Source organism: Anguilla anguilla, chromosome 11 (genome assembly GCF_013347855.1).
Source record: "Anguilla anguilla isolate fAngAng1 chromosome 11, fAngAng1.pri, whole genome shotgun sequence".
Classification (NCBI taxonomy): Eukaryota; Metazoa; Chordata; class Actinopteri; order Anguilliformes; family Anguillidae; genus Anguilla; species Anguilla anguilla.
The window spans coordinates 33,021,415-33,048,315 of NC_049211.1; the positions used below are offsets into that span (position 1 = coordinate 33,021,415).

Consider the following 26,901-nt stretch of genomic DNA (forward strand, 5'->3'; position numbering starts at 1 on the left):
AGATGAGTATATAACCTGCAAAATTTGACTTTATAGGAAACTGTCTGTAAGCTGTTGCCCAAAAAAAGTTAATTTGTCTCACACACACACACCCACCTTTTCTTTTCCCATTCATACTGGTGTGTATAAAATTCCAGCTCTCAATTCTTGAAAATTAAAAAATGATATATCAAGACTTCCAGGAAATTTGCTGTGACCCTGGTTAATCTCCAGTTAACCTCTGGTTAAACATCTGACTGAATACTTGGGATTTGAAGAAACTTGCTACTTTCAGCTGAGCTAAGAAAATAAGCATGAAAAACCACTGATGAAACAAACCTTGGTCAATGTGTTTATTGCAAACATTTGAAATGCATGCTGTTAATTTAGTTATATTGTACTATACAACATCATCAGGACACAATTACATTTTAATGGCAGTTAAATCTGGAATGTTCTTGACAAAGGTTTTATATCAGTGGTGCACCATTGATGTAAACAGAAAAAAAATGCAATTTCTACAGAGGGGGGTGGGGCAATTTCATAAATATTTTCTCAGAATAATCTCATTGCTGTCAACAGAAGTTGTCAAGTTGTAACGTTTTAATATAAAACATTTGGGCATTTGCATACCGTATGATCCCATTGGCCAAAAATGCTTCTGATACCAGAAACTCACGGGAAACTAGATCCATTGTGGTCCAAGAAGCCAAATTTAAGTCTGTTTTAACTCGGAGCAGAGGAATTAACACCTTGTGTTTCTGTTCTGCCCGTGTGACTTGCCAACACACGCCTTCAAGCCCAGCTAATGCTTAGAGCAGCAAATCCGGTCCCCATAGAAGAGTACGTCAGTAGGTTAAATGACGTATAATGGGTCTTCCCCACAAGACCTCAAATGACTGCAAGTACAGGAAGTGACATCACATAGCTGGATCAGATTTTGCTTTCAAACCAGCTTCTTCTCACTAATTGGTTAATTAACCAAATGATTTGCCGATCTTACGTTTTAGCCACATTTATTAATAACCTTATGAATGACTGATGAAACCTGTTTTGCAGCCCTATACAAAAGATTTTGCGGCGGCATAGTCTACGAGTGGACCAGCGTTGGTGTGCACAGGTAATCAGCCAGCTGGACGAGTGACTGGTGGAAACTAAAACCAGGAGCGGGTAACTGCCCTCCAGGAACAGGATTTCCCCAGCCTTGGTGTAGCAGTTGCAGCCGGTCCAGGATTCACTGGGGCAGAAGCGGTCCGATGCCAGCGTACCTACCCGTTCGAGGTAAGACTCTGACGGGGCCAAACCGCCAAGCGTTAGGAGGACCCGGATCTGCCTCTGCGTTCAGTCAACGGTCTCTATGTACACCGGTACGGTCAGCAGCTGTCCACTCTCACCCGGGTCCTCCGAGCCCTCTGGGTCTTCCTCATCACGCTCCTCATCCTCCCCCTGCACGTCCCCCTTCTCCTCCTCGACGACCGACAGCGATACCTGTGGGTCCCCCCTACATTCTTCTTCTTCTTCCTCCTCCTCTTCCTCCTCATCCTCCTCCTCCTCCTCTCCCTGCACTTCCTCCATCTCGGTCGCCCGGCTCTCCTCCCCCTCCTGGTCCTGGACGGGCGGAGCCCCGCCCGCTGGCCCGCGCCGGCCCTGCTCCGGCCCCCTCCTCCGCCCGGGCCTCCTGTCGGGCGCGGTGGCGTCCCCGCCCCTGGCCTGCGGGCACTTGTGGTCCCTGTAGTACTTCTGGCGGGTGAAGCCCTTGTTGCAGGTGGGGCAGCGGAAGCGGTAGTTGTCGGTGTGCGAGCGCTGGTGCTCCAGCATGTGGGCGCGGCGGCTGAAAGCCTTCTGGCAGAACTGGCACTTGTACGGCTTGATCCCTGGCAAGACAAGCGCAAGTTTTGTAAGTAGGGTCTCTGCATAATTAAAGGTTAATGCATAAAATAAAACCTCGCCTTAGCTCTTTACATGCAAGCGTAGAAACAGTGGCTTTGGGACCACATTAGAGCAGAATTTCTGATCGCCACCTCACGCTTACTTTTTCATCCAAACTTGCTCACTTCTGCCCCCACACAAGGACCTTCCATGAGAGTCTGAAGCTGCAAAATCTAACCCTAACCTGAACCCTATCCCACACAAGAAATCCCCGCCCTTCCATAGGAGAGTCTGAAGCCATCAAATCCAACCTCAAACCCCAATGATGTGCTGGAGAAGACATTTATTTAGTGGTTATTTAGTTCAGCTAATTTAGCTCCCTGCAGTTACCCTTTGCTTTGCTTTAAAAAACTAACATTTAAAAAATTAAAAATTCTACAAAAAAAATAATCAAAATGAGTCCAGTAGAAAGGGGTGCAGGCAATCTTAAATTTTTTCCATAATTTTTCTTCATTAATGTTACTTTCTGTGGTGAAATATACAAAACCATGAGATGTTGCTGAAACACACTGATGGGTTGTTTCCCCTGGAGGGATCTCATGGCACCCACTTTGAAAAACGCTGCTCTAGACCAATCAGAATCCCACTGGTAATTCATTTACATGACTGCATTCTACTGGTTGAGCGATTCCTTTGCGCCCAGCTACGTTTCTGATTGGTCTAGAGCCCTGCTTAGTAACTGTTTCTGTAGCTTGGAGACTGCACTTTGGATAGTTCTCCATCAAATAATTACAAAAATATTGCTTAAAATGTAACAGGCGCACAAGGTTTTTACATAAAACTCTAACTATGCTATCTACGCTTGTACTTGGCCTACAGGCTAAATGTGGTACCGTGTGAAAGGTTTTCTGTGCTTGTCTCCAAGACCTACGAGCAAGAAGCTGAGCATCCAAAAATAGTTAATCATCAGTGATAACGACTCCAGAGGTCAACTCATGAGGATGCCTCCCTGTTTTCCATTACTGCACATTGCAAACTTGCGGCCAAGTTTCTACTTTCACGAAAGAAGTGGAAGCACAGAATGATGATCAGATTAACAAACAAGTAATTAATAATTGGCGATTATGTTCGTTACTTACCAGAATGGGACAATATGTGGGCTTTGAGCTTATCTGGTCTGTTGAACTCTTTCGTGCATCCGACATGTGTCCTGCAGAGGGAAGCCAGTTCGTTTTGGTGAGAGAAACACAGACCCAGGGCAAGATTCTGGTCAAGCATTCTTAAATCTGCACTGTAAGACTGGATGGCACATCCCAACCGCCTCTAATACACCAGGACTTCATGGCAAAATTCTTATTTCAGATCAAATAAATAAATAAACAATCAAGAAAAATATTAATTAGTTGTTATTATTGTCATTGTTATTTGTGTTTTAATATTTATTTTCAATTAAACTGAATTAAAGATTAACCAAATACCTTCATCACCTTTTAATGGATTTGTTGCTCATTGCAGAAGGGCACACTCACATATAAAGCACTGCAGAGCTATAAACAGGATATTCACCCCGGTACCCTGGTCATATTCCCACAGAAAGCAGGCGCTCGCGGTGTGGCTTCGGACACTGACCTGAAGGGGCACTTGTACTTCTTAAAGGGCTCGTGGATCAGCATGTGCCTCTTCACCTTGTCCTTGCGGTTGAAGGTGGCCTCGCACACGGAGCATTTGTAGGGCTTCTCGCCTGCCAAAAAAAAGCGGTCAAACGCTACGGAACCGGCTTCGGTCAACGCGTCAAACCACGGTCACGGCTCGCCGTCGTCGCTACAGGTCCCGTGGCAGCTTCCGAAAGAGCAAGGGATGTTAGCCCCAGTGCTCTGGTCAGATTCCCACAGAAAGCACTTCTGCATCATGCTACCTAAAAACAGTAACAGTGCAGCTCTGGGGCCTTTCTGGTACAAGTTAAGACACTCAGTAACAGTGTAGCTCCGGAGCCTTTCTGGTACAAGTTAAGACACTCAGTAACAGTGCAGCTCTGGAGCCTTTCTGGTACAAGTTAAGACACTCAGTAACAGTGCAGCTCTGGGGCCTTTCTGGTACAAGTTAAGACACTCAGTAACAGTGTAGCTCTGGAGCCTTTCTGGTACAAGTTAAGACACTCAGTAACAGTGTAGCTCTGGAGCCTTTCTGGTACAAGTTAAGACACTCAGTAACAGTGTAGCTCTGGAGCCTTTCTGGTACAAGTTAAGACACTCAGTAACAGTGCAGCTCTGGAGCCTTTCTGGTACAAGTTAAGACACTCAGTAACAGTGTAGCTCTGGAGCCTTTCTGGTACAAGTTAAGACACTCAGTAACAGTGTAGCTCTGGAGCCTTTCTGGTACAAGTTAAGACACTCAGTAACAGTGTAGCTCTGGAGCCTTTCTGGTACAAGTTAAGACACTCAGTAACAGTGTAGCTCTGGAGCCTTTCTGGTACAAGTTAAGACACTCAGTAACAGTGTAGTTCTGGAAATTACAGGGGAGCAATGTAACAGCTGTTTTGTTAGCACACAGATAGCTGACTTGTTACATTTTCCTTTAATTATTAACACTGTGGTGACTGCTGGTGTGTTGAACATGGCAGTCCGCAGAGTTTTATGATGCAATCCTAAAGTAGGAACGTTTTCTACTGGTTATCAAAGGAGCCCATTCTAAAACAAAAATGGGTGGAATGTGTTTATAAGCAAGTTGTGGCCCTCTCACCCGAATGTATGCGAGTATGCAGCTTGAGGTAATGCTCCGTCTTGAAGAACTTCTTGCAGATCTGGCACTTAAACTTCCCGCCGATGCCGTGGGTAGGGAGGTGCCGTCTGAAGTACCGTTCGCAGGGGAAGACCTGGGGGGGGGGGGGTTAGGGTTAGGGTTAGGTTTGGAGGCGGGAGTGAGCAGGCAGTCGGTCAGATCTGTGTGCAAGCCTGAGCTCGTTTCTGCTCTGTGGTTGGCGAGGCCTACCTTCTGGCAGTGCGGACAGGGGAAGTTGTGTGAGGCGGTCTGGAGGTGTTGCTCCAGGGCTTCCTGTGTGGAGTACCGGCTCTGGCATTTAATACACCTGCGTGAGACACATCATCTATCAGTTCAACACCGTAACACACCTGAGTGAGAGACAACATAAAGTGAGGGGATAAACAGGAAGGGTGGCAAGTGAGGTCTTTGTTTGGGTGTTAGGGTTAAATTTTGGGTTGTCGTAATTACTTGTGGAAGGTGAGACCCTTGTGTGGGACAGGGTTAGTGTTAGGTTTGGTATTAAATTTTGGGGGGGTGGTACTCACATGTGGAAGGTAGGCTCCTTGTATGGGACAGGGTAAAGTTTAGGGGTTAGATTGGGGTGTCAGACTGGCCTGTGGAAGGTGCACTCCTTGTGTGGGGCCAGGGTTAGGTTTATGGAATTAGATTTTCGGGGTGTCAGACCCTCCTATGGAAGGTAGGCTCCTTGTGTGGGACAGGGTTAGGGGGGCCAGATTTGGGAGTGTGGGGACTGAGCTGTGAAAGGTGGGCTCCTTGTGTGGGACAGGGTTAGGGGGGCCAGATTTGGGAGTGTGGGACTGACCTGTGAAAGGTGGGCTCCTTGCGTGGGCTCTGCTGGGGGCAGAAGCTGTGGGAGTACTGGTGCACCCCCAGCTCAAACAGGGAGGGGAACACCTTGCTGCACAGGTGGCAGCGGTAGGTCAGCTGCTCCTGGTGCGTGCGGATGTGCTCCAGGAACAGGTCCAGCTTCTGGAAGGTGAGCGAGCAGCTCTTCAGCACACACTTATACACCTGAGAGAGGAGAGAGGAACTTCAGCACACACTTATACACCTGAGAGAGGAACTTCAGCACACACTTATACACCTGAGAGAGGAACTTCAGTACACACTTATACACCTGAGAGAGGAGAGAGGAACTTCAGTACACACTTATACACCTGAGAGAGGAGAGAGGAACTTCAGTACACACTTATACACCTGAGAGAGGAGAGAGGAACTTCAGCACACACTTATACACCTGAGAGAGAAGAGACAGGAACTTCAGTACACACTTATACACCTGAGAGAGAGGAGACAGGAACTTCAGCACACACTTATACACCTGAGAGAGAGGAGACAGGAACTTCAGCACACACTTATACACCTGAGAGAGGAGAGAGGAACTTCAGCACACACTTATACACCTGAGAGAGAAGAGACAGGAACTTCAGCACACACTTATACACCTGAGAGAGAGGAGACAGGAACTTCAGCACACACTTATACACCTGAGAGAGAGGAGACAGGAACTTCAGCACACACTTATACACCTGAGAGAGAGGAGACAGGAACTTCAGTACACACTTATACACCTGAGAGAGAGGAGACAGGAACTTCAGTACACACTTATACACCTGAGAGAGAGGAGACAGGAACTTCAGCACACACTTATACACCTGAGAGAGAGGAGACAGGAACTTCAGCACACACTTATACACCTGAGAGAGAGGAGACAGGAACTTCAGCACACACTTATACACCTGAGAGAGGAGAGACAGGAACTTCAGCACACACTTATACACCTGAGAGAGGAGAGAGGAACTTCAGTACACACGTATACACCTGAGAGAGGAGAGAAGAACTTCAGCACACACTTATACACTTGAGAGAGGAGACAGGAACTTCAGTACACACTTATACGCCTGAGAGAGAATAGAGCACACCGGTGAGAACATGCCTACTGTAAGCCCCGCCCCCCTCCCGAGCGCACCTGCTCGTCCTTGTGCTGCGTCATGTGAGATTTGAGCTGGAAGTAGGTGCTGAACTTCCCAGCACAGAACTGGCACTGGTAGGAACTGTCAATCAGGATGATCTGCTTGCTCTTCGCTTTCCCAGGTTGCTTTGCGTCTCCATGCCCCTCCCCCTCGGCGTGCGGATCCCCCTCCCTCTCTGTCAGCTCCCCTGAAATGACCGGCAGGAAAACGGACCAATAAGAGAAGAGTTAATTCATGAGAACAATACTTTTATGAAAAGAGTACATGTTCAATTTGGGCCCCAAGTACTTTACAGTAAAATAAATACACAATAGAACATAAAATGGAAATACAAAAACGGATGTGGCAGTATTAAATTTAAATACAACAAGAATAAAAATGAGAATTAAGTAAAAAATGTATTTTAAAAAATTTTTTAAACATGAAAATAAGATAAGAACCATCACTAAAGCAGTATGAAAACAGCCACTATCATCCTTGACTGCAGTCTCAGAATCAACTCTGTAAACTCCAATTCAAACAGTATCAATTTTAAGTAGAACATGATTTCAAAATATCTTCTCTTCCTCGGTCTGAACCTATGTTGTTTCCAAAAAATTTCTCTTTATAAATTTGAGGGCCTGGGAGACCCTGTGAAGTGTGGGAGAGGAGAATGGGGGGGGGTGAGGGAGGGACCGGTCACCTGGGTCGTCCTCCTCCTCGCTGGGCTGCTCGGCGTCGTCCTCGGCACACAGCGGCACCACCTTGACGGTGATGGGCAGGCGGGACACGGTCCTGACGGTGCCCGAGGGCCACACCTTGTGCGTCTGCATGTGCTTCTTCACGTTGGACTTCTGCGCGAAGGCTCGGCCGCACACGATGCACTGGAACGGCTTCTCCCCCGTGTGGCTGCAGGAAGAAGAGGGCTCTCAGGTCATGTGACTACGGCAACGCATCAGGACTTCACTGTGAAGCTCAGCCTCGAAGCTCCTCCACTGAACCTCTGAACCTGAAGCCTGTGGAGTGACCTCAAGCTGTGACAAACACTGAGAGCTCAGCTAAAAGCTTTATCGCTGCAGTAAATAAGATCTTTCTGCGAGAATCCCCGGCTGGGTCGGCCTGTTACCTGCGGATGTGCTGCTGGAGGTCAAAGTTCTTGGTGAAGGTTTTTTCGCAAAAATTGCACTTCAGCTTTTGGGCTTTCCCTTTTACTTGTCCCACTAGATAAGAACAGGAAAAGTTGGGATTTCAAACCCACATTGGATTTAAATGCAAACCTAAGGGATAATACACTAGAAACACAACAGCACCAGAAGGTCTCTAGAAACTTGTAAAATACGAAATACTTGTAAATATTCTTCACCGCACACAAAAACTGTCGAGGCAAATTGAAAAAATGCAATAAAACTAAACTGTGCATTTTTTAAAAGCTCCATAAATTGAGCTATACCTCAGTTTCTACATTTTGTTTTTTAAAGCAGATTAAGATCATTGAGTTTTAAGGAGTAAAGGAAAACTATATGCCAAAGGGTCTACATGATCGTGAATGATTTAAATGAAGACAAATAATTATTTCCAGAAAAAAAAATATTTTGGTAAAAAAATTCACTGTGCCTGTTAAACTATAAAAATGTCTGGCTGGCTAGAATGCGAGTCTTCCACCAGCCACGCTGACTTCAGTAGGAAAAAAGAAAGAAGAGAAGATGACGGTGAGATGCGTGTCCGATCTCTCGGACCACCGTACCCTCCTGTCCGTTTGCGCCGTCGTTTTTGGCGCGCCTCGGGGGGGCTGTTTTGTGGAAGTCGCCGAGCTCGGCCAGGTTGGCCGTGATGCCGCACGTCTTGGTCTTGGAGCCCTGCTTTCCCGGGCTGTAGACCGGCGGGGTGGTGAAGGGCGGACTGTCCACACACTGACTCGGGATCTGAGACCGAGGGTAGACCGCAAGGGGGTCAACATCTCACTGAAAATGTGCGCGATCGCCCCTTACAGAACATGCCACGTGGAGTTATCAATGTTTTTTCTTTTTAACGATCCTTAAATGTAATCATTTTTAATACAGTGACCTAATACACACTGTATTGTATATTTTCCCACAGATTTAATTTTAAGATGGAGACACAGAAAGTCTAAAGTCAAATTTATCTATCTATCTATATCAATTGTCTCCCAAGCAACTACAATGCAAGTCCTGAGCATTCCTGATTTATTGTGATCTTAAAACGGCTTTGCTTGTGGAACCCTACCTGTACCTGCTGGAATGGCTGCAAACCCAGTGTCTGAACCTCTGTACTTCCACCCCCTGCCATAGGGGGCAGTGTGCTGTAGACCTGGACCACAGAGTTGCTGTTACTGGACTGCACCTGAGAGGAAAGCGGCTGCGTCTGGCTGGGGGTAAGCGGGTGGGAAGGGTGCTGATGGTGCTGCAGGTAAGACGACCCTGTGTGCATGCTCAGATTGCTCTGAAAAAAAAAATGTGTGGACCATAATATGGCGTTAATGCATTAATACCACCCAAATGTCACCATTGCAGTCTGGCTCTACTGCCGCCCACCTTGATTCTGACTTGTTATGAATATTCATGAAAGGGGTGTGGCTGAGACTTAAATATCCATAGCCACCATAGCAACAACACCTATAATCAGGGCTATTATAATACAGCTGAAAAAAGACTGTGGTAATTCCAGCCTGGAACTAAGCAACCTACATTTGCTTACACAGAACCAGTACGTGGATACTTTGCAGTCAATCTTTACTCCAATTTAATAACACCGTATACAGAAGTACAGGAGGACGGACAGAACGTGGGCTGTCTGGTTCAGAATAGACCGAAAAGGAGCAGACCGTAGACGAGGACGTTGTGGCTCCCCCCCTCGGTTACGCTCACCTGAATGGGGGGCTGCATTGCGGCCATGGGCTGGTCCATGGAGGTGAACGCCGAGATGGCGGACATCAGGACGTCGTCGCTCACCAAAACGTTCCCCTGCACCAGGGTGTGGGTGAGCGGGGACTGAGGCACTGTGATGTAGGTGGACACCTGCTACGGGCAAGGGAACGAGTCATCAGAACCCCCCCAGCTATACCAGCACAATGCACAATGCCACACTCAGAACCCCCCCCAACAGCAGCACATCCGCAGTAACTTCAGCTCCTTCGTCCTTTAAATCTCCTTCCTGCCTTTCGGAACAGGCTAGGTAACAGCAACCATGAGTCTAAATGGAGGCTAAGAACCCACACTCCCGAGAACCCACTCAGTAAAGCTCATAGCCCCTAGAACCCACTCGCTAGAGTCCAAAGCCCCTGGAACCCACTCGCTGGACCCCACGCTCACCTACTCACAGCAGATGCATATCTGAGACTGAAAATCACTGGGTTACCAATACATTGTGCGCATATACAGTACTGTGCAAAAGTCTTTAGCCACCTGAGAAAATGGTTAATTTGGGCAGTAAACATCCATTTGCTCGAAAAACACAATATAACGACAGAATAGCGACACATATACAGTTACAAATAAACATGAATACAATAATTATTCACAAGAATTAATTGTGTTCTCCAAAACAGTTACTAATATCTTCAGAGACAGCTAGAAGAACACAGGTTTGGTTCCCAAACCCATCCACCAGGCATCCCTGCCATTCCATGTATGTTCAATTCCACCACCAGCACAGCTGGTTCAATGTAAGGTAGTGATTTTCTGAACCAGGTGTGCTGCTGGTGGAATTTAACAAATACATGTAATAGCTGGGGTGCCTTGAGGAGCAGTTTGAAAATGGCTAAGCCAACACAGTTTGACAGACATAAAATTGTAATTTTACTCAGCAAGGCAATTCTTAATGAGTTACAGCGCACCAAACCGAATTTTCAAGACGTGGTGCTCAAGCTGTCAAAGAAATTTTAAGAAAGTGGGAAGGCTGAAGACAGAAAATGCAGAGTAAGACCCATAAAGGCTTTCTGCATCTGACAAGCATTACTTTTAAAGGTCACTTCCTTGAGGGACAGAAGGAAATACAGGAAGTGCTTGCTCAGCATCTGGCAGAGTCATCTTGCATGAAGCGCAACGCAAAGAGGGGTTGAAAGGAGCGGCCACACAGGGCCTCCTGCCAAGAGGGTTTTTTTTTCTTCTTTTTTTTGCCTTAATCACATTTATAAACGTTCACACTGGAAGTCATATTTATTATTAGAGTCATATATGCCTGGAAAATCTAGCCTACTGGAAGACTATTTGACAGCTGCAAATTGACAGGGCAGAAACTTCCCTTAAACTGATTATTAGTCTTGATCCGTTCTCAGTCTTTTTCCTTGATTAACAATGTTAACTGTGCTGGATAAATGGCATTAGGGTTGGCGTAAATTCCATTTTGATTCAGGAAATAAACTGGAAGTCAATTCACGAAATAAAAAATTCCCATAACGTTGTATGAGGATTTTTCAATCCATGAAATTGAATTTGAATTATTTCAAAGACTTGAAAAGTAACCGACAACCGACCCTGATAGGCTTTGTCGCTCAGATCGTGCCCTCTGAGGGGGCAGGGACAGCAGGTCACCACACGGTGGCGCTGGCCGCCCGGGCTTACCTGTCGGTTGGCGGGGGTCTGTGGCACGGAGCTTATGGAGGGCACGGGGGTGTAGGCGTTGCTGGAGGCCAGGGAAACGGTGGCGAGGGAGGGCCCGTTAGACTGGCACTGCTCCCTCTTGTGGGTCATGAAGGCGGGCAGGGAGTTAAACTGCTTCTTGCACTTTCCGCACAGGAACACGTCCTCGTCATCTGCGGGAGTCCGTCAAGGCGGCTGTCAATGTCCCAATTCACAAACTGCGTACGAACGTGCTCATGCATGCCCCCTGCTGCCGACTTGGGAGAGTGACGACAGCTTGCAGTGATGTCGACGCCGCTGCTTTTTCATGTGGCAGGCACAAGCCGCGCACATGCAGAGCAGGGGCGGAGGAGACCCAATCATACTCGCGTGCAAAGAGTGGGCCATGGGCACTCAGATGGTACAGCCAAGGTCACCCCAGCAACCAAACACAGCTATCCCTGCTGACTGAATCCCTCCAATATGTCTTGGGCGACGCAAAGCCTGTTGTGCATCGTCCCTGCGGAGCTGCTGACCACAGTCAGCACAGGCATGGGCTGGATGAGTCTGTGGTGCTCAGTCATGCACCGCGAGTGACGCTTTTACTGCGTAAACTCCCAGCAGCCCCTTCGAATAGTGAAAAACTCTCTTCTTCCTGTTTACCACCATTAACTATTCAGTTTACCAACAACCTATCACATCTCTCAAGATTGTCACCACCATATGATCTTTTTTAAAGAAAAATTGAATCTAGTCTCTCTCTTCCACTCCTCAGAGTTATACGTAATATATGTCCCCCCCAGCTTTTGACCTGCATAGTTCCTAATTAACTTTTACGGTCACCAAAGATATAGGTTTCAATTTTTACTTTGGGGGAGACACATTGCTCGACCACTTAAGTCTCACATAGTCAAATGTCAAGTCTCACAAGTAATCAAGCTAGTCTAGTGATTAATTCATATGAAAATATTGGGGATGACAGGTCCCCCCTGTCCCCAACGACTACTACTACTACTACTACTACTACTACTAATAATAATAATAATAATAATAATAATAATAACGATAATAATATGATATTGTTCTTGCTTCTATTACAATTTTATTATTATTATTATTATTATTATTATTATTATTATTATGTCATGTGAGCAGACCCACCCATAGGTTGTATAGTGGCGTTTCCTGCCCCATTCTGGTTGCTGGGATCCGGGACTCCTCCCTGTCCGTCCAGCAGTGACTGTACAGCCAGAACTGTCTGATTGTCCATCCCTGGAAGGAACCACGATAAATAACGGGGTGATAGTTTATACTACATGGAAAATGCTGGTCCACCTCTTTCATGCAATGTAAAGGTAGCTTGCAGGATATCTATGATTCAATTGCATGGTGTAATGGGTTGTTGCCTAGCTAGCTCGCAAAATTTACTACCAATAATTTTAGTGTTTCTGAAATAGCAACCATCCTTACGGTTACATGTCAAACAAAAATGGTTATAAAACACTTGGAGTCTCCGTGGCTACAAACTTCTGTTAAAACATATACAGCCTTATTTGAAATATGCATGCTACTTAATACCACAAAACTGAAAACAATGCTTCCGATGCCAGGCAGCTAGGTAGCTTACAAAGTTAGTGAATCAACACCGCATACACACGAATAAGAATGTAGGCTGATCGGTCCATAGATGCCCAGTTTAGTTGCTAAGCAGGCTGTCCAGTACTTATAAGCGAAGAGCTGCAGCTCGCATGCTAGCAACTTCTGTGCAAGGCGATGAAATACATATGATCGATATATTCGCTAATAGTTACAGAGAAACAGTGGCGAAATTATTTTCAATTTGTCTTTTAGAAACCAGGGGAGAAATACAGGAAGCAATCGGAATGATTTGTGCAGCGAGCAGTTCGCAAACCCTTGGGGATGGTGCACCCGATCGGCTGCAGCTTTTCCAACAACATGCCTGTCTCCTTCCTGCCATTTTTCCCGGTGCAGTTCCAGCGGCTGTTGTTCCAGTAGAACCTACCCCCTCTTCTCTTTCTGAAGAGGCAAGGCACCAGCAGCCCTTAATAAACCATTAAAATGGAACCAAAGCACCAACACTCTCTAGAACTCAATCGCAGCTGATACACTGTCGAGTTTTTCTGAAGAAAACGCCCTTCTTCTCCTTGTCATTGCACTGACAGTGCAAAACTGTACTTTATCCACTTTTTACATAAACATGCCAAATCTGTGCGCTTTCAGTCGCCCTGGAAACGCTTGCATTAAATAGAAGGGGACGGGAGGCCAGCAAGAATGCAACCGCACCACCGGAAAACAAGTGAAAATACTAGAAAAAATGTTTTTAAATTACCTTCAAGCGCTTCAAATATTGCCTGCGCCATCTTGTAGTTCTCTGTAGATTTAGCATGCTGGGAAATTCATAAAAGTAATTTGTATCTTTGAGCAGTAGGGGGCGTACAAAGACAGCTCGATAAAGGTTCGTACCCTCTGCAGTAGTTCTGTGCTCGCACTCCACCGTATTCATCCGAGCGGTCTGCACACTAAAATGTTATTAAATGCTATGCATTATCTTATGAGTCATGGTACTTGTTAATTTATTTTTGGAAAGGTGTGTTTTACTATTTACAGACTACTTGCCATTTTCGAACTTTCTAAAAAATAAAAAAACTCAAAATCTAAAGACTGTTATTTAAAATCTCTCTGCATTGTGTAACTTGTGTGTTAGGCTGAGTTTGAACTTGGAATTATGTAACATTTATTCTACATGCTTTCAATGTAAGTATCTGTAAGATTAATGAGACACTATCAATCCTGGGCCTCAAAATAGTCTGTATTGCATTGTATTTAAAAAAAAAAAAAAAAACATCAATAACTATTAGCAGTAACAGTACAGTTCAGTTTTTTCAAGTTATTGCTCACCACTGAGGCAAAATGAAGTAACTAAGAATTTAACTAAAATGGAGACACTACTGCCAAGCACAAAGACACCTGATTCTACTTAAAGTATTTGTTGAAGACCATGATTTGTTAATTCATTGAATCATGAATTTCATTTTTTAATTTAACTTTTTTTGTGTGCAAGTAATATGCTATATAGTTGCTCTCATGTTTAATGTGGGCATTTCCCACTGCTTTTAAGGAAACCTATCATGCCCCTGCACAACATGTCCACGGTAGTAAGTAATGGAACGAGTGTCACTTGTAAACATTGTTGTCAATAATCATCTGTACTTAATTACTGGCAAATAATGTATTGCTGAAGTGCTGCAAATAGCATAATGGTTTGAGAAGTACTGAGACTGAAGTACTGGTCTGAAGTACAATGCGAGAAAACAAAGGGCGACCAACTGGTGGTCCTAATTATAAGTACATACATCAGACATGATGTTTATTGTGTCTCAAACATGATCTTATGGTGAACAAAAAATAATACATGTGTATCAGAAAACAATTTTTTTGTCAATTTCATTAAATAAAACACCCTAACTGGACCTTCTTGTTTAGACCGCTAGGACTTCATAGTGGCTGCAGTGCATGGTCAAGACATGGTCCTGCCTCTCGCCCAATGCGTGCTGGGATAGGCCCCAGTACCCCCTGAGACCCTGACCAGGATAAGCTTTCTTACAGCAAGCATATTTCAGATTTAACAAAGGAGCTCTTATTTTACTTTTCATACCAAGAAAAAACTTGTTGAAGCTCTGTGTTAAATTATGGTGTTATCATGTAGATTTTTTTTATTAAGCCTTTTGAAGGCAGGTAAAAGTTTCACTCAGATTTTTTTTTTTTTTAAATCTCTTTTACAAGAGAAACCTTGCCTAGGGAGCAGCACAAAACACATCAAAGTCGCTTACAAATACAACATAGAAAACATGACACTGATTAAAATAATATCAATAATACAATCAAAATCCGTAAAATCAGTTGAATGCAGTGCAGTCAGAAGCATTTAACAATAGAATTATCTTCTAAAACTGATGCGAATTTACCAAAAGAGAAAATATCAAAACGTTTTAAAAGCATGCAGCCTCCCCTGTCTTGGAGAGCTGGGTCAAATACATATTTGATTCAGGCTCAAATACCAAAATGGTCACGAACGGTTCTGGTGACATGCTATATGTGCATGCTTCCTCTACTACTTTACATGTATTGGATAATTTACCATACTGCTTCATTGCAGGTGCTGAATCTTTAACCCATCGCTGTCTCTTATATTAATGGTCTGGCTTGACTTCTTTGCATCCCATCCGTGCAGATCGATCCACTGGTATATTCATCTAGAAAACAATAATCGGTTTACTTTTTTCCTCCCTCCGCTCGACGTGATACGTTTAAAAGTACCCCCTCCCTCTACTGAATTTGGAATACTGCGCTTCAGTTATTCTGCACCCTACAATCAAGTTGGAACAATCTGCAAAAAATTCTTAAAACAAGACGTGTAGCCTATTTCAATTTCTGGTTTTAAACATGTAATTCATGAATAAGTGACTTAAGTGTGCTCTTGCATTTAACCTCAGCTCTGCAATTCGTTATACTACGGTCTTATTTCCCATTTCATGTATGTAACTTAACTGTCAATTGTCTTATTGGATAACTTTGTGTTTTATGTACGTATATCAATGGGGTGGGTATTCCTGGTTAAATAATGGTTAAATTAAGCACAAAAGCCTCATGGTTCCTGTTCGTGTTCGAAATACATACAAACAGTAGCTAAAATTTACCTCAATTTTAAATTGTGGAACTCACTTGAACAAGCAAGTTGTGTTGAAAAGTGAAATTAACCCACACCCTATTACCGTATGATGTTTTACGTGCTCTGCACATCAATTAACGGGTATTACTCAATTGAAAATTATTAATAAAACAACATATGGCTTAAATGAGCTAAATGCATATTTTATTCACGTCTGCACATGAATCATCATACATGTAATTCTGAAGCTTTCTGTCCTGTTCTCATACTAGGACGCCTTTTCTTCTCAGATCAGTGCTGCGATATCACCCTGTCAATACTGGGAGTGGAGACATCTTTGTTCAAACCAACACATCTCTGAAAGCACTAGTCGTAATCTTCGCCTTGTTCCCTTGCAAACTACTTAGAAAATTTCAGCTTCAGAAATACAAAATATACAGGTTTGCAAGCTGACTATGAGTATTGACTAATCATAAACCACGCTTAACCATGTGTAACTCTTAAATATTAGAAATAATATCCACAAATAGTTGAACGTAACTCGCTTGAACGGTGAAAACTTCAGTCCTGTTATTTAAGGAACAATAGAATGACTATAAACTGAATGACTGCCACTGAACTCAACCAATGACAGGGCTTTAGGATTATATACAGTACACCTATGAGGCCCAGCAGCTCGACCAATCACGCAGCGGAATTCTTACACGTGCATGTTTCGCGGCAAAAAAGATTTGGCGCGCAAACCTCAACCCTTGTTCCGATCAGCTGGGACAATAACAACAATAACACAGAGCTTTTTGAGCAGAGGACTGCGCTGCTTGGTGAAGGTAGCAGGGTTTGACTGTGGACTGACCTCCAGAGAAATTGCATTTTTGTATACAAGTGCCTGGAAATCCTTTAAGGACGTAACATTTTGAACAGTGCGATTTCTCCTTGCATCGGTGTTCTTCCTGGATGCGCGGACAACTCAGAGAGAGGTGAACAGGGTGCTTTTCACTTGGCGACGAAGATATTGCAACCGGAGCTGCCGAGTTTGTGGTCTGGCCTGCTACCCAATCCTAGCTCCTTTGTTATTATTATTCTATAGTAATTCTCTTTCTTTGTCTTTGCAAAGATACTTTTTACTGGTTAGCCACCTTACGAAATAGCTTGCTACAAGTGTGTGTCAGTCCTGGGAGAAACATATGGGTGACTTACTTATTAAGACTTGATTTTTAGTCGATATTGGCTATATTATCGAGCTAATCAGCTGATACGTCTCATTCAAAAGACCGACTGGTTAATCCGAATCTCGGTAAAGTTGAATTAAGGCGGAAGACGAAAAGTGGTATAAGTTTTATAGTTAGCTACTAGGCTAGCTAGCGTTTCGCTATCAATCCTACAGAAGAGACAGATGGTCTCTGTGGTGAACAAAGAGGGAGAGAGTCTATGAAAACTGAAAGGGATCAAATTTGTTCCATTGCCCCTGCAGACAGAAAACCGATTAGATTAGATATGAGCTAAAACTAGCTTGCTAGTTGTCTAACAAGCTTCCTGTTGTTTTTCTTGTTAGTTTTTAGACTGATTTTAGATACCTGAGTATCTAACCAAACTTGCTAGCTAGCTACTGGCTGTAGCTACTTGACACAACACTAGTTTACTAAAATGATTTCCTCCCCTAATGTTAACTAATCAGAGTAATAAGATGACTAGCTAGCTGACAGTCTTATTAATTGGCAAAGTCATAAACAATGCGATTTTCTGTTGGGATTGTAAAGAAATGCACATTTGCTAAGTTAGTATCAAACCAAAAGTAACGTTAACTGATTACTTGGACATTGACACCAAGTGTTCCCAATTGCAACCAATGCTAACTGGAAAAGTGAAACTAAGCTAATACAACTGAACGAAACGTGTGTTTTTAAGCTTATGTATTAACCAGTTAGCTGGCTAATCTAAACATGGTCAACTCGGCCATTAATAGTGTCAGTTTTTCTATAGGTGTTTATTGTTGTGTACACAAAACCGCCTCCAGGCGAGACAACTGTTAGCCAAAAAAAGAGGTTTTTTAATTGCCTAAGGATTGTTGGACTGTCCGGATCACAGACCACTGGCAGAGGAAGCTGCCCTGTGTCCATGCAATGTCAGAGACGCTGATAACCGGTCTGACCTCGGAGGATCTTTTGGCTGATTTCGAGTCTATTTTGAGCTCTGGGAACATCGACCTCAGCGAGGACCATCAGATCGTGATCATTTCCACCCCGAACGATGTGGACATTCACTCGACCGCTCCCAACAGCGCGGGGGAGATCCTTCTGTTCGCAACCCCTCAAGGCCCCGCGCCCGCGGAGGACCCGCGCCGACCCACGCTGGGACGCCCTCCGGTAGGAAACGCTGCGCGTTCTGCTTTCCTAAGCGGAGCGTGGGTGTGGCACTTGTTCGTTACGGGTGTTGGCTACACGCAGTGACAGCTGCAAAAAGAGTTTTTTTTTTTTTTTTTTTTTTTTTTTTTTTTTAGAATAGAACCACGCATGTTAAAGTTGGCTTCGGCGACATAACCTAAAAGTTTAAGTGCGTCATTCAGAACCGCACATTCGCGCCATGTGCAAATGTTTAATGTCAGCCGTCGTAGTTTCCTGTATAATAAACGTTATATAACTTTTTTGTTAAAAATGCCATGTCACTTATTTCCAGCTAAGTCATACTGCTGAGGAATAGGTCCTTAACCTTCGATGAATGCATAGATAGTATAAATGTCATAAGCGTATGATCCAAATGAAAAAATTACCTTATTGTGGATCTTCTGTCAGATGGAGAGAGGAATGATGCCCCATTTGAATGTGTGTGTGTGTGTCTGTCTGACACTTTGTATATGCATTTGTGTGTCTGCATGTTTGTGTCTGTGCATGCATGCATGTGTTTGCATGTTTGTATTTGTGTGTGTGTGTGTGTGTGTGTCTCCATGTGTCTGTGCGTGCATAAGTGTGTCTGCATGTTTGTCTGTGTGCGTGCATAAGTGTGTCTGCATGTTTGGCTGCGTGCGTGCATAAGTGTGTGTCTGCATGTTTGGCTGCGTGCATGCATAAGTGTGTGTGTCTGTATGTTTGGCTGCGTGCATGCATAAGTGTGTGTATGTATGTTTGGCTGTGCCTGTGCATAAGTGTGTGTCTGTATGTTTGGCTGCGTGCATGCATAAGTGTGTGTCTGTATGTTTGGCTGCATGCATGCATAAGTGTGTGTCTGTATGTTTGGCTGTGCCTGTGCATAAGTGTGTGTCTGTATGTTTGGCTGCGTGCATGCATAAGTGTGTGTCTGTATGTTTGGCTGTGCCTGTGCATAAGTGTGTGTCTGTATGTTTGGCTGCGTGCATGCATAAGTGTGTGTCTGTATGTTTGGCTGCATGCATGCATAAGTGTGTGTCTGTATGTTTGGCTGTGCCTGTGCATAAGTGTGTGTCTGTATGTTTGGCTGCGTGCATGCATAAGTGTGTGTCTGTATGTTTGGTTGCATGTGTGTATAAGTGTGTCTCTGCATGTTTGTCTGTGTGTGCCCATGCACGCGTTTTAGTGAGCACACCACCCCCTCGCTAACCATACCTGGAATCTTGTCCCTTGGAACTCTCCCAGGTGAAGCGAAAGCTGGATTTGGACAGCGATCACCAGTATGTGAGCAGTTCCTGTCCCGCTCCCCCAGGCAGAACACCAACTGCAACTCCAGCACCCCCTAGAGGTACTTTAACACCCACCAAAGGGAAGAGAGCGCTTGATTTGCTTTGCAAAACAATGAGGGAATTCCTCTAAAATTCAGTTTTTCTCCTCAGGTCAGCAAAGAGAGACTAAGCTTTTTCAATCGTGTACTGATTTTCATAACATTTCAAACTTAATTTGTGGGTCAAACTATACCGACTGTCTAATAATAGTTTTAAAATGCTCCTAAATTTTTCTTTTACTTTTACTTTCTTTTTCTTTTTTCTTTTAAATGTGTGTGCAGCTTAGTCCGTGAAGGGCACGCACAGCCAATCTCCTGCAAAATTGGCTTTGCTTGGATGTTTGTTTTTATGAGGTGGGACAGGGCGTTCTGTGCATATGGGAGATTAGTTTGGCTCCTCCCAGCATTGGCTATAAATGATCACAGTTATGATGTGGCTGAGCTTGTCTACCAATCATTGATGAGAATAGTGCGCATTGAATCTGGGAGGAAGAGTGTTGGAGGCATAATGAAAGTGATTGTGTTTAACGGCTGTGCGGCCCTGGCCTATCAGGTTGCAGGATGGGTGTGTTTCTAACGGTGCTGTCGCCTGATCTGGCATGTTTGACACGCGAACGGCGTCCAGTTCCCCTCAGACAGTCTGTCTGTACTCTTCCTCAGTGCCGAAGGTGTCGGTGGAGAAGTCGCGCTACGACACGTCCCTGAACCTGACCACCAAGCGCTTCCTGGACCTGCTGGCCCAGTCGCCCGACGGGGTGGTGGACCTCAACTGGGCCTCCCAGGCGCTGGAGGTCCAGAAACGCCGCATCTATGACATCACCAACGTCCTGGAGGGCATCCACCTCATCTCCAAGAAGTCCAAGAACAACATCCAGTGGCTGTGAGTTTGGGCCTGCCTGTATCCGCAGTCTGTCCACCTGAGCCCCTCCCCTACACCTGTCCTTTATGTGAGCTCAGCCCCCTCTGCTGCCAGTTATCATAACCCCGCCCCCACGCCTGGCACATTATTTCTGATTAGCACCAGCTAAGGTTAAATAATGTATATCTGGCACTTTGGATTTGAGCCAGATCATTTCATATGATGTTAAAGTGAAGATCATCAGCTTTGTTTTGATGCATGTGTATCGTGTGTGTGTATACATCCATATGAGGTGATCTGTTTTGAAATTACAGCCTTTTTAATACATGCCCCCCCCCACCCACCCAATTTTATGGGAGCAAAAGTAATGGGGAAAAAATTAACTATCTGAAATGATTGTTTATTATTTGGTTGCAGTATTTGGTCGCAAATTTGACGACTGCCTGAAGTCTGCAACCCATAGACATCACCAGATGCTGAGTGTCTTTCCTGGTGATGCTTTACCAGACCTTTTCTGCAGCCATCTTCAGCTCCTGTTTGCTTCTGGGCTGTTTTTACCGTCAGTGTTATCTTCAGCAAGTGAAATGCGCGTTCAGTTGAAGTCAAGATGGATGTCTGACTTGGCCTGTCAAGGTCTGCAGGTTTAACTCCAGTCCTGTAGAGCCACAGTGTCTGCGTAGGCTATTTATTGTATTTCCACACTAGTGATTCAAGTCTGATTGGCTGAATCGGAACACCTTGTTCTGAAGGTTTTCATCTGGCTGGTGATTGACTGGAAACCACAAATGCCTGCACGGGGTTTGACACCCCCGGTTTATACCGTTGACTTTAGATATTCTGGCAAAAATAAAAATGCAATCGGATTTCACACTTACACTCACACAGAGAAGTTCTGCTTCAAATTAATGACCGTGGCTCATGTGGAGGGGGGTCGCCTGTGAGCGGAGCTCGATTAGTCATGCCTGGCCCGGCCTGCCTCTCTCAGGGGGAACCGGCTGGACGGGGCGTCGGCAGCCCGGCAGCAGGCCCTGCAGAAGGAGGTGTCCGAGCTGACCCGCGCGGAGGACAAGCTGGACGAGCTGATCGCCAAGTGCAACCTGCAGCTCCGCCTGCTCACCGAGGACTCTCAGAACAAGAAATATCCTTTCTGAGGGAGCCTGGGGGACGGGCGGCTCGGGGCCAGGACGGCGGCGGCGCTAAAGGGTGGTGCGAAAGGAAGGGGGCGGAGCTAAGGGGTGGTGCCAGGGGAGGGGGGGGTGGCGGAGGTAAGGGGTGGTGCCAGGGCAGGGGGGCGGAGCTAAGGGCTGGTGCCAGGGGAGGGGGGGTGGCCGGAGCTCAGGGGTGGTGCCTAGGGAGGGGGGTGGAGGTAAGCGGTGGTGCCTAGGGAGGGGGGCGGAGCTGAGGGTGAAGTGCCAGGGGAGGGGGGCGGAGCTGAGGGGTAGTGCCAGGGGAGGGGGGCGGAGCTGAGAGGTAGTGCCAAGGGAGGGGGGTGGGGGGTGTGGCTGAGCGGTGGTGCCTGGGGAGGGGGGTGGGGCTGCGGCTCGGTGCCAGGGGAGGTGGGTGGAGCTAAGTGATGGTCCCAAGGGAGGGGGGTGGAGCTGAGGGGGTGGTCCCAAGGGAGGGGGTTGGAGCTAATGGGTGGTGCCAGGGGAGGGGGAGAGGCTTGGTGAGGGTGAGGGTGAGGGTGAGGGTGAGGGTGAGGCAAAGTTTATTGATTGGGATTGGGGGGTGTAAAATCTGTACGCTTGGTGTGTTCCTTAATGGATGCCACGTTGGGGTACGTGATGTGCCAGGACTTGCGGAACACGGTCGACCCCCCTGACCAGCTCGTAATGGTGGTCCGTGCCCCCCCGGAGACGCAGATGGAAGTTTCTGAGCCCTCTGATGTAAGGGTGGGAGGGGCCGGGCTAGTGCCATCTAATTGGGCTGGGTGCTGACTGGTGCCCCGGGGCATTACTGGATGATACGGAGATCACACACTCACACTCACACTCACACACACACACACACACACACACACACCTGCCTGCGTTTTTGAATGGTGACACAGCCACAATGTGGTTTTATTTGGGGTGTGGCTACTGGAATAAGGTGCTTACATAACTCATCTTATAGACGCAATACTGGAATGTTTGTTTTGGGTTGTTCATAATCGGTCTACTTTCTTTTCTCGGAATTAAATTGCAGAATGGTGGTCACCTTAAGACTCTAATCCCTATCACCCCCCCCTCCCGTTCCCCCAGGGTTACCAGATCTCTCTGAAGAGCGCTCGAGGGCCCATCGAGGTCTTCCTGTGCCCGGAGGACAGCTCGGGGGTCTGCAGCCCCGTGACCGCCAGCAGCCCCGCGAAAGCCACCGGCAGTGCCTCCCCTCAGCCAGCAGAGGGAGCCCAAGCGCACGCGGAATGCAGCACCGCCCCGGAAGTGACCTCGCAGCCGACCCAGGACTGCTCCCCGCTGAAACTGGGGAGAGATGCGGGTGAGCGACGCATTGGAGGGATGTTGCCACGGTGATGTGGGCGGGGCAGAAAGCTATGCAGACATTGCTGTTATCAGTTATCAGAGCAGTGAGGGGGAAGCAGACTGGGCCACCTGTAGCAGAATCGGCCTCTGCAGCGATTGGGGCGGCAGTGTAGTATAACGGGTAAGGAACTGGTCTTGTAACCTAAAGGTAGCAGATTTGACACCCTCGAAGGGTCCAACCTTGCATGAGGTGCTTGACCTGCATTGCCTCAGTGTGTATGCTGCTGTATAAATGGATGCAGTGTAAATGCTGCGTAGTGAGTTGTGCAAGTCGCTCTGGATGAGAGCGTCTGCTAAATGCCCATAATGCAATGTGATGCGGCGACTGTTTCGGGTGAGAACCCCTTGTTCACGGGTGTCGTTCACGCTCTTCTCTCCCCGCAGCGAAACTCCTGGAGGGAGAACCGTTCGCCCCCCTGGGGGAGCTCGGCGACTTCGACCTCTCCTCCCTGGTGTCGGCGGACTACCTGCTGGACCGGAGCCTGGAGGACTTCTCCTCCCTCCCCCTGGACAGCTTCATCAACCTGTCCCCCCCCCACGTGCACGACTACCACTTCGGCCTGGAGGAGGGGGAGGGCGTGAGCGAACTCTTCGACTGCGACTTTGGGGACCTGGCCCCCATGGACTTGTAAGGGTGTGAGGGGTGGAAGGACTATGGTGGGGGGGTGGGGGTGGGGTGCAAAGCTGTAGACCACAACTTAGCACTTGGGCCACTGGAGAGAGTTGGGTGGTGGACAACGGTACTTTCCACGGCCAGTTTATTTATATGTGGATTTCTTTCCAGTATTTCACGTCGGAGTGTGTGCGTGCAAATGTGCGTGTGTGTCCGTGTGTGTGTGTGGGGAAGGTATGGTGGTAGGGCGAAACTTAGCTGGGCTGGGGGGGACAAAAAAACGAGGTAGAAAACAAAAAAAAAAAGTATTTAAAAAAATAAATAATTGTTTGAAGTGCATTATGCTAGCAAGTAATCCTAGAAGGTTTACCGCCATAATTTCTGGAAGCATAGAAAACGCCTTTCTGTGAGAAGGGCTTGGATGTAGTTCAGGTTTGTTCTTAGGAGGTGGAGCGTATGAGCAGCACCAGTAGGTGATGTGGTCGTCCCCCCCCCCCATCTCAGGTCTGGGAAATGGGTTCGACAGGTTAAACGGTAAGTGAAGCCGGATTGGGGGTGAAGCGCTCGCCGTTAAGCTGGACTGGCGATGCACGGGCGCTAGTGGCGCTAACTCGCTATAAAGCGCGTTTTATCGAGGCGCACATCAGTGTTTCTGTCATGCTACAAGCTCACGGGCCTGAGGTCCTTACCCTTTTAACTCTGCCTGTCAGTTCTGTATTACCTCTACATGGTGCATAACCTCACTTGGTGGAAAAATGTATTTTGTAAAAAACTGGGGCACTTGCAAGTCCTACCCTCTTACAGGTAGCGCGTGGCGATACGGTGCGTGGTTGCCGGGATAGTGTGGGAGGGGTTGTGCCCGGCGAAATCTTCGCGAACCCGCGTTCCGATGTATTTACTTGCTCACGGCACTGTCAAAATGTTTATAGTGTAAAGGAAATGGGTTTTTGGCAGTTTGTTTTAGCTGTTTTACTCGTTTTTAAATCATTTAATCTGACATATTAATTGCATAACTTTGATTTATTGTGTATTTATTGATCAGAGACCTGATCTTCTGTTTTTTTGTTTTGTGTTGTTTTTGTTGAACAGAAACTGCGGAATATTTTTCTGTCTTTCTCTCTAGGTATTCACAAAAATAAGAAATGATTTGGACTATTTTTGTAAGTGTGTAACTGTCCGTCAAGATTATGCAAAAATTAAATGGAGTGAAATGTGTTCTTAATTAAATGCGTAATCCCCGAAAGTCCGTTTTCTGTTGTTATTGTGTCTGCAAACTGAATGTGATTCTTGTGTTTTATTGCTTTTTTTCTTTCAAGAGTGATGTTGTTCAGTAGTTATAAAGGGCTTAATTCTGCTTATTTATGGTGTTTATGAATAACAGGGCGGCACGGTGGTGCAGTGGGTAGCACTGTCGTCTCACAGCAAGAAGGTTGTGGGTTCGAATCTCTGCTTGGAGCCTTTCTGTGTGGAGTTTGCATGTTCTCCCCGTGTCCGCGTGGGTTTCCTCCCACAGTCCAAAGACATGCAGGTAGGCTGATTGGAGACCCTAAATTGCCCATAGGCATGAGTGTGTGAGTGAATGGTGTGTGTGCCCTGCGATATATTGCCGGCCTGTCCTGTTCCTGCCTCTCACCCAGTGCACGCTGGGATAGGCTCCAGCACCCCCTACGACCCTACTCGGGATAAGCGGGTATAGATAATGGATGGATGGAGGGATGCATAACAGGCATGTACAACCCCAGATAGTGTATTTTAAAATAATTGTGTTGAGTGAGCCTTTGCACAGTCATGAATGGCTAGGCATCTCAAGCTCCAGTCTTGGAGGGCCGCGGTGAATGCAAGTTTAACTCCGGTCCTGGAGGGCCGCAGTGTCTGCAGGTTTAACTCCGGTCCTGGAGGGCCGCAGTGTCTGCAGGTTTAACTCCAGTCCTGGAGGGCCGCAGCGTCTGCAGGTTTAACTCCAGTCCTGGAGGGCCGCAGCGTCTGCAGGTTTAACTCCAGTCCTGGAGGGCCGCAGTGTCTGCAGGTTTAACTCCGGTCCTGGAGGGCCGCAGTGTCTGCAGGTTTAACTCCGGTCCTGGAGGGCCGCAGTGTCTGCAGGTTTAACTCCAGTCCTGGAGGGCCGCAGTGTCTGCATGTTTAACTCCAGTGCTGGAGGGCCGCAGTGTCTGCAGGTTTAACTCCAGTGCTGGAGGGCCGCAGTGTCTGCAGGTTTAACTCCGGTCCTGGAGGGCCACAGTGTGTGCAGGTTTAACTCCAGTCCTGGAGGGCCACAATGTCTGCAGGTTTAACTCCGGTCCTGGAGGGCCGCAGTGTCTGCAGGTTTAACTCCGGTCCTGGAGGTCCGCAGTGTCTGCAGGTTTAACTCCGGTCCTGGAGGGCCGCAGTGTCTGCAGGTTTAACTCCAGTCCTGGAGGGCCACGGTGTCTGCATGTTTAACTCTAGTCCTGGAGAGCCGCAGTGTCTGCAGGTTTAACTCCGGTCCTTAACGTTACCTGTGAACGTAAAAGTGTCATGTTCTTTAAAGTCGAGGACGCTGAAAGTTACAAGTTGAAGCAGAAATGAAGGTGTATAGCTATTTCCAAGATGACACAGAGGTCGAGGATGAAAGTGCAAGCAGTTAGAGACAGCACCAAAGGAGAAAGTACGCATTCAGACCGCGATGGCTAGCGCAGTGTCCGTGGTTGAGGAACGAGGGGAAAGCTGTGGTTTGTGTCTATTGTATCCGTCGCAGGCAACTTAAAACTCGTTGAGCCTGAAAATTTCAAATTGCACAACAACAGCCACAAGTGCATAACCTGCAGGTACCGGTGCATGACCTGAAACGCAGAGCCCCTCCCGACCGCTTTCTGCGGTCAGATTGAAGTAATCGCTCAACGGAGGAGAATGAAATGGTCATCAAGTTCAACACTGCCAATAAAGTAGCCAAAGAGGAACCGTGTAGAAATGACAGCACTTTTTATACTCCGTCCCTCTTTCAGTGCGCCATAATGTTTTGGACAAATGGCTTCACAGGTGTTTCTGATTAGTCAGTTGTGTTCAATTGCTTCTTTAGTGCAAGTGTAAGAGAACGTTCGGTATCTAGTCTTCATTTTAGGCTTTGATTGTTTTTGGAGTCTTACTGGTGTTTTCAGCATAGGAGTTGTGCTAATGAAAGCCAAGGAGGCCATTATGAGGCTGAGAAATATGAAAAAACAGTCAGAGACATAGGCCAAACCCTAGGCGTACCAAAATCAACCTTTTAGAACATCATTAAGAAAGCGCTGGTGAGCTCAAAATTAGAATGGGCCTGGTAGGCTAAGGAATAGCTACAGTTTATTGCTGAACAATCCTCTCCATAATAAAAAAACACCTGTCTGACAGATCAGAAAC

The 26,901-nt window shown here is 46.4% G+C and overlaps 2 protein-coding genes across 8 annotated transcripts; one reads left to right on the forward strand and one right to left on the reverse strand.

The window, feature by feature from the left end:
• Positions 1–318: 318 nt before the first annotated feature.
• Positions 319–13,638, reverse strand: znf341 (zinc finger protein 341). Of its 7 annotated transcripts, none has more exons than XM_035383489.1 (16): positions 13,509–13,563; positions 13,119–13,195; positions 12,320–12,430; positions 11,162–11,352; positions 9,467–9,619; positions 8,826–9,041; positions 8,326–8,503; positions 7,708–7,801; positions 7,285–7,490; positions 6,599–6,789; positions 5,432–5,640; positions 4,837–4,933; positions 4,588–4,720; positions 3,478–3,589; positions 2,988–3,058; positions 319–1,853 (listed from the first exon to the last, which is right to left on the reverse strand). In XM_035383489.1, the coding sequence occupies exons 3-16, from the start codon at positions 12,426–12,428 to the stop codon at positions 1,321–1,323; spliced, it is 2,493 nt and encodes an 830-aa protein (XP_035239380.1). In that variant the 5' UTR covers positions 12,429–12,430; positions 13,119–13,195; positions 13,509–13,563; the 3' UTR covers positions 319–1,320. The 7 variants fall into 7 exon arrangements, with proteins under 7 accessions (XP_035239380.1, XP_035239376.1, XP_035239377.1 ...); XM_035383485.1 differs by having other exon boundaries at positions 9,467–9,616; positions 13,071–13,195; XM_035383486.1 differs by having other exon boundaries at positions 8,832–9,041; positions 13,071–13,195.
• A 2,872-nt stretch (positions 13,639–16,510) lies between these two features.
• On the forward strand, positions 16,511–24,772 carry e2f1 (E2F transcription factor 1). Its single transcript, XM_035380564.1, has 7 exons — positions 16,511–18,211; positions 19,454–19,556; positions 20,196–20,415; positions 21,380–21,532; positions 22,166–22,280; positions 22,638–22,872; positions 23,301–24,772. Exons 1-7 carry the CDS (start codon positions 17,969–17,971, stop codon positions 23,546–23,548), a joined length of 1,317 nt encoding a protein of 438 aa, XP_035236455.1. The 5' UTR covers positions 16,511–17,968; the 3' UTR covers positions 23,549–24,772.
• The last annotated feature ends 2,129 nt before the right edge of the window (positions 24,773–26,901 follow it).

Excerpts from the sequence above, each read along its gene's own strand:
- znf341 (XM_035383484.1), bottom strand. The coding sequence starts at position 13,116 with ATGTTGTTGGAAAAGCTGCAGCCGATCGGGTGCACCATCCCCAAGG. Across the intron at positions 7,802-8,325 it reads CGGCGCAAACGGACAGGAGG|TGGGACAAGTAAAAGGGAAA; the intron begins GTACGGTGGTCC and ends GTTCTTATCTAG. Across the intron at positions 4,934-5,431 it reads AAGGAGCCCACCTTTCACAG|GTGTATTAAATGCCAGAGCC; the intron begins GTCAGTCCCACA and ends TGTCTCACGCAG.
- e2f1 (XM_035380564.1), top strand. The coding sequence starts at position 17,969 with ATGTCAGAGACGCTGATAACCGGTCTGACCTCGGAGGATCTTTTGGCT. Across the intron at positions 20,416-21,379 it reads AAGAACAACATCCAGTGGCT|GGGGAACCGGCTGGACGGGG; the intron begins GTGAGTTTGGGC and ends TGCCTCTCTCAG. Across the intron at positions 21,533-22,165 it reads GAGGACTCTCAGAACAAGAA|GTTGGGGTACGTGATGTGCC; the intron begins ATATCCTTTCTG and ends AATGGATGCCAC.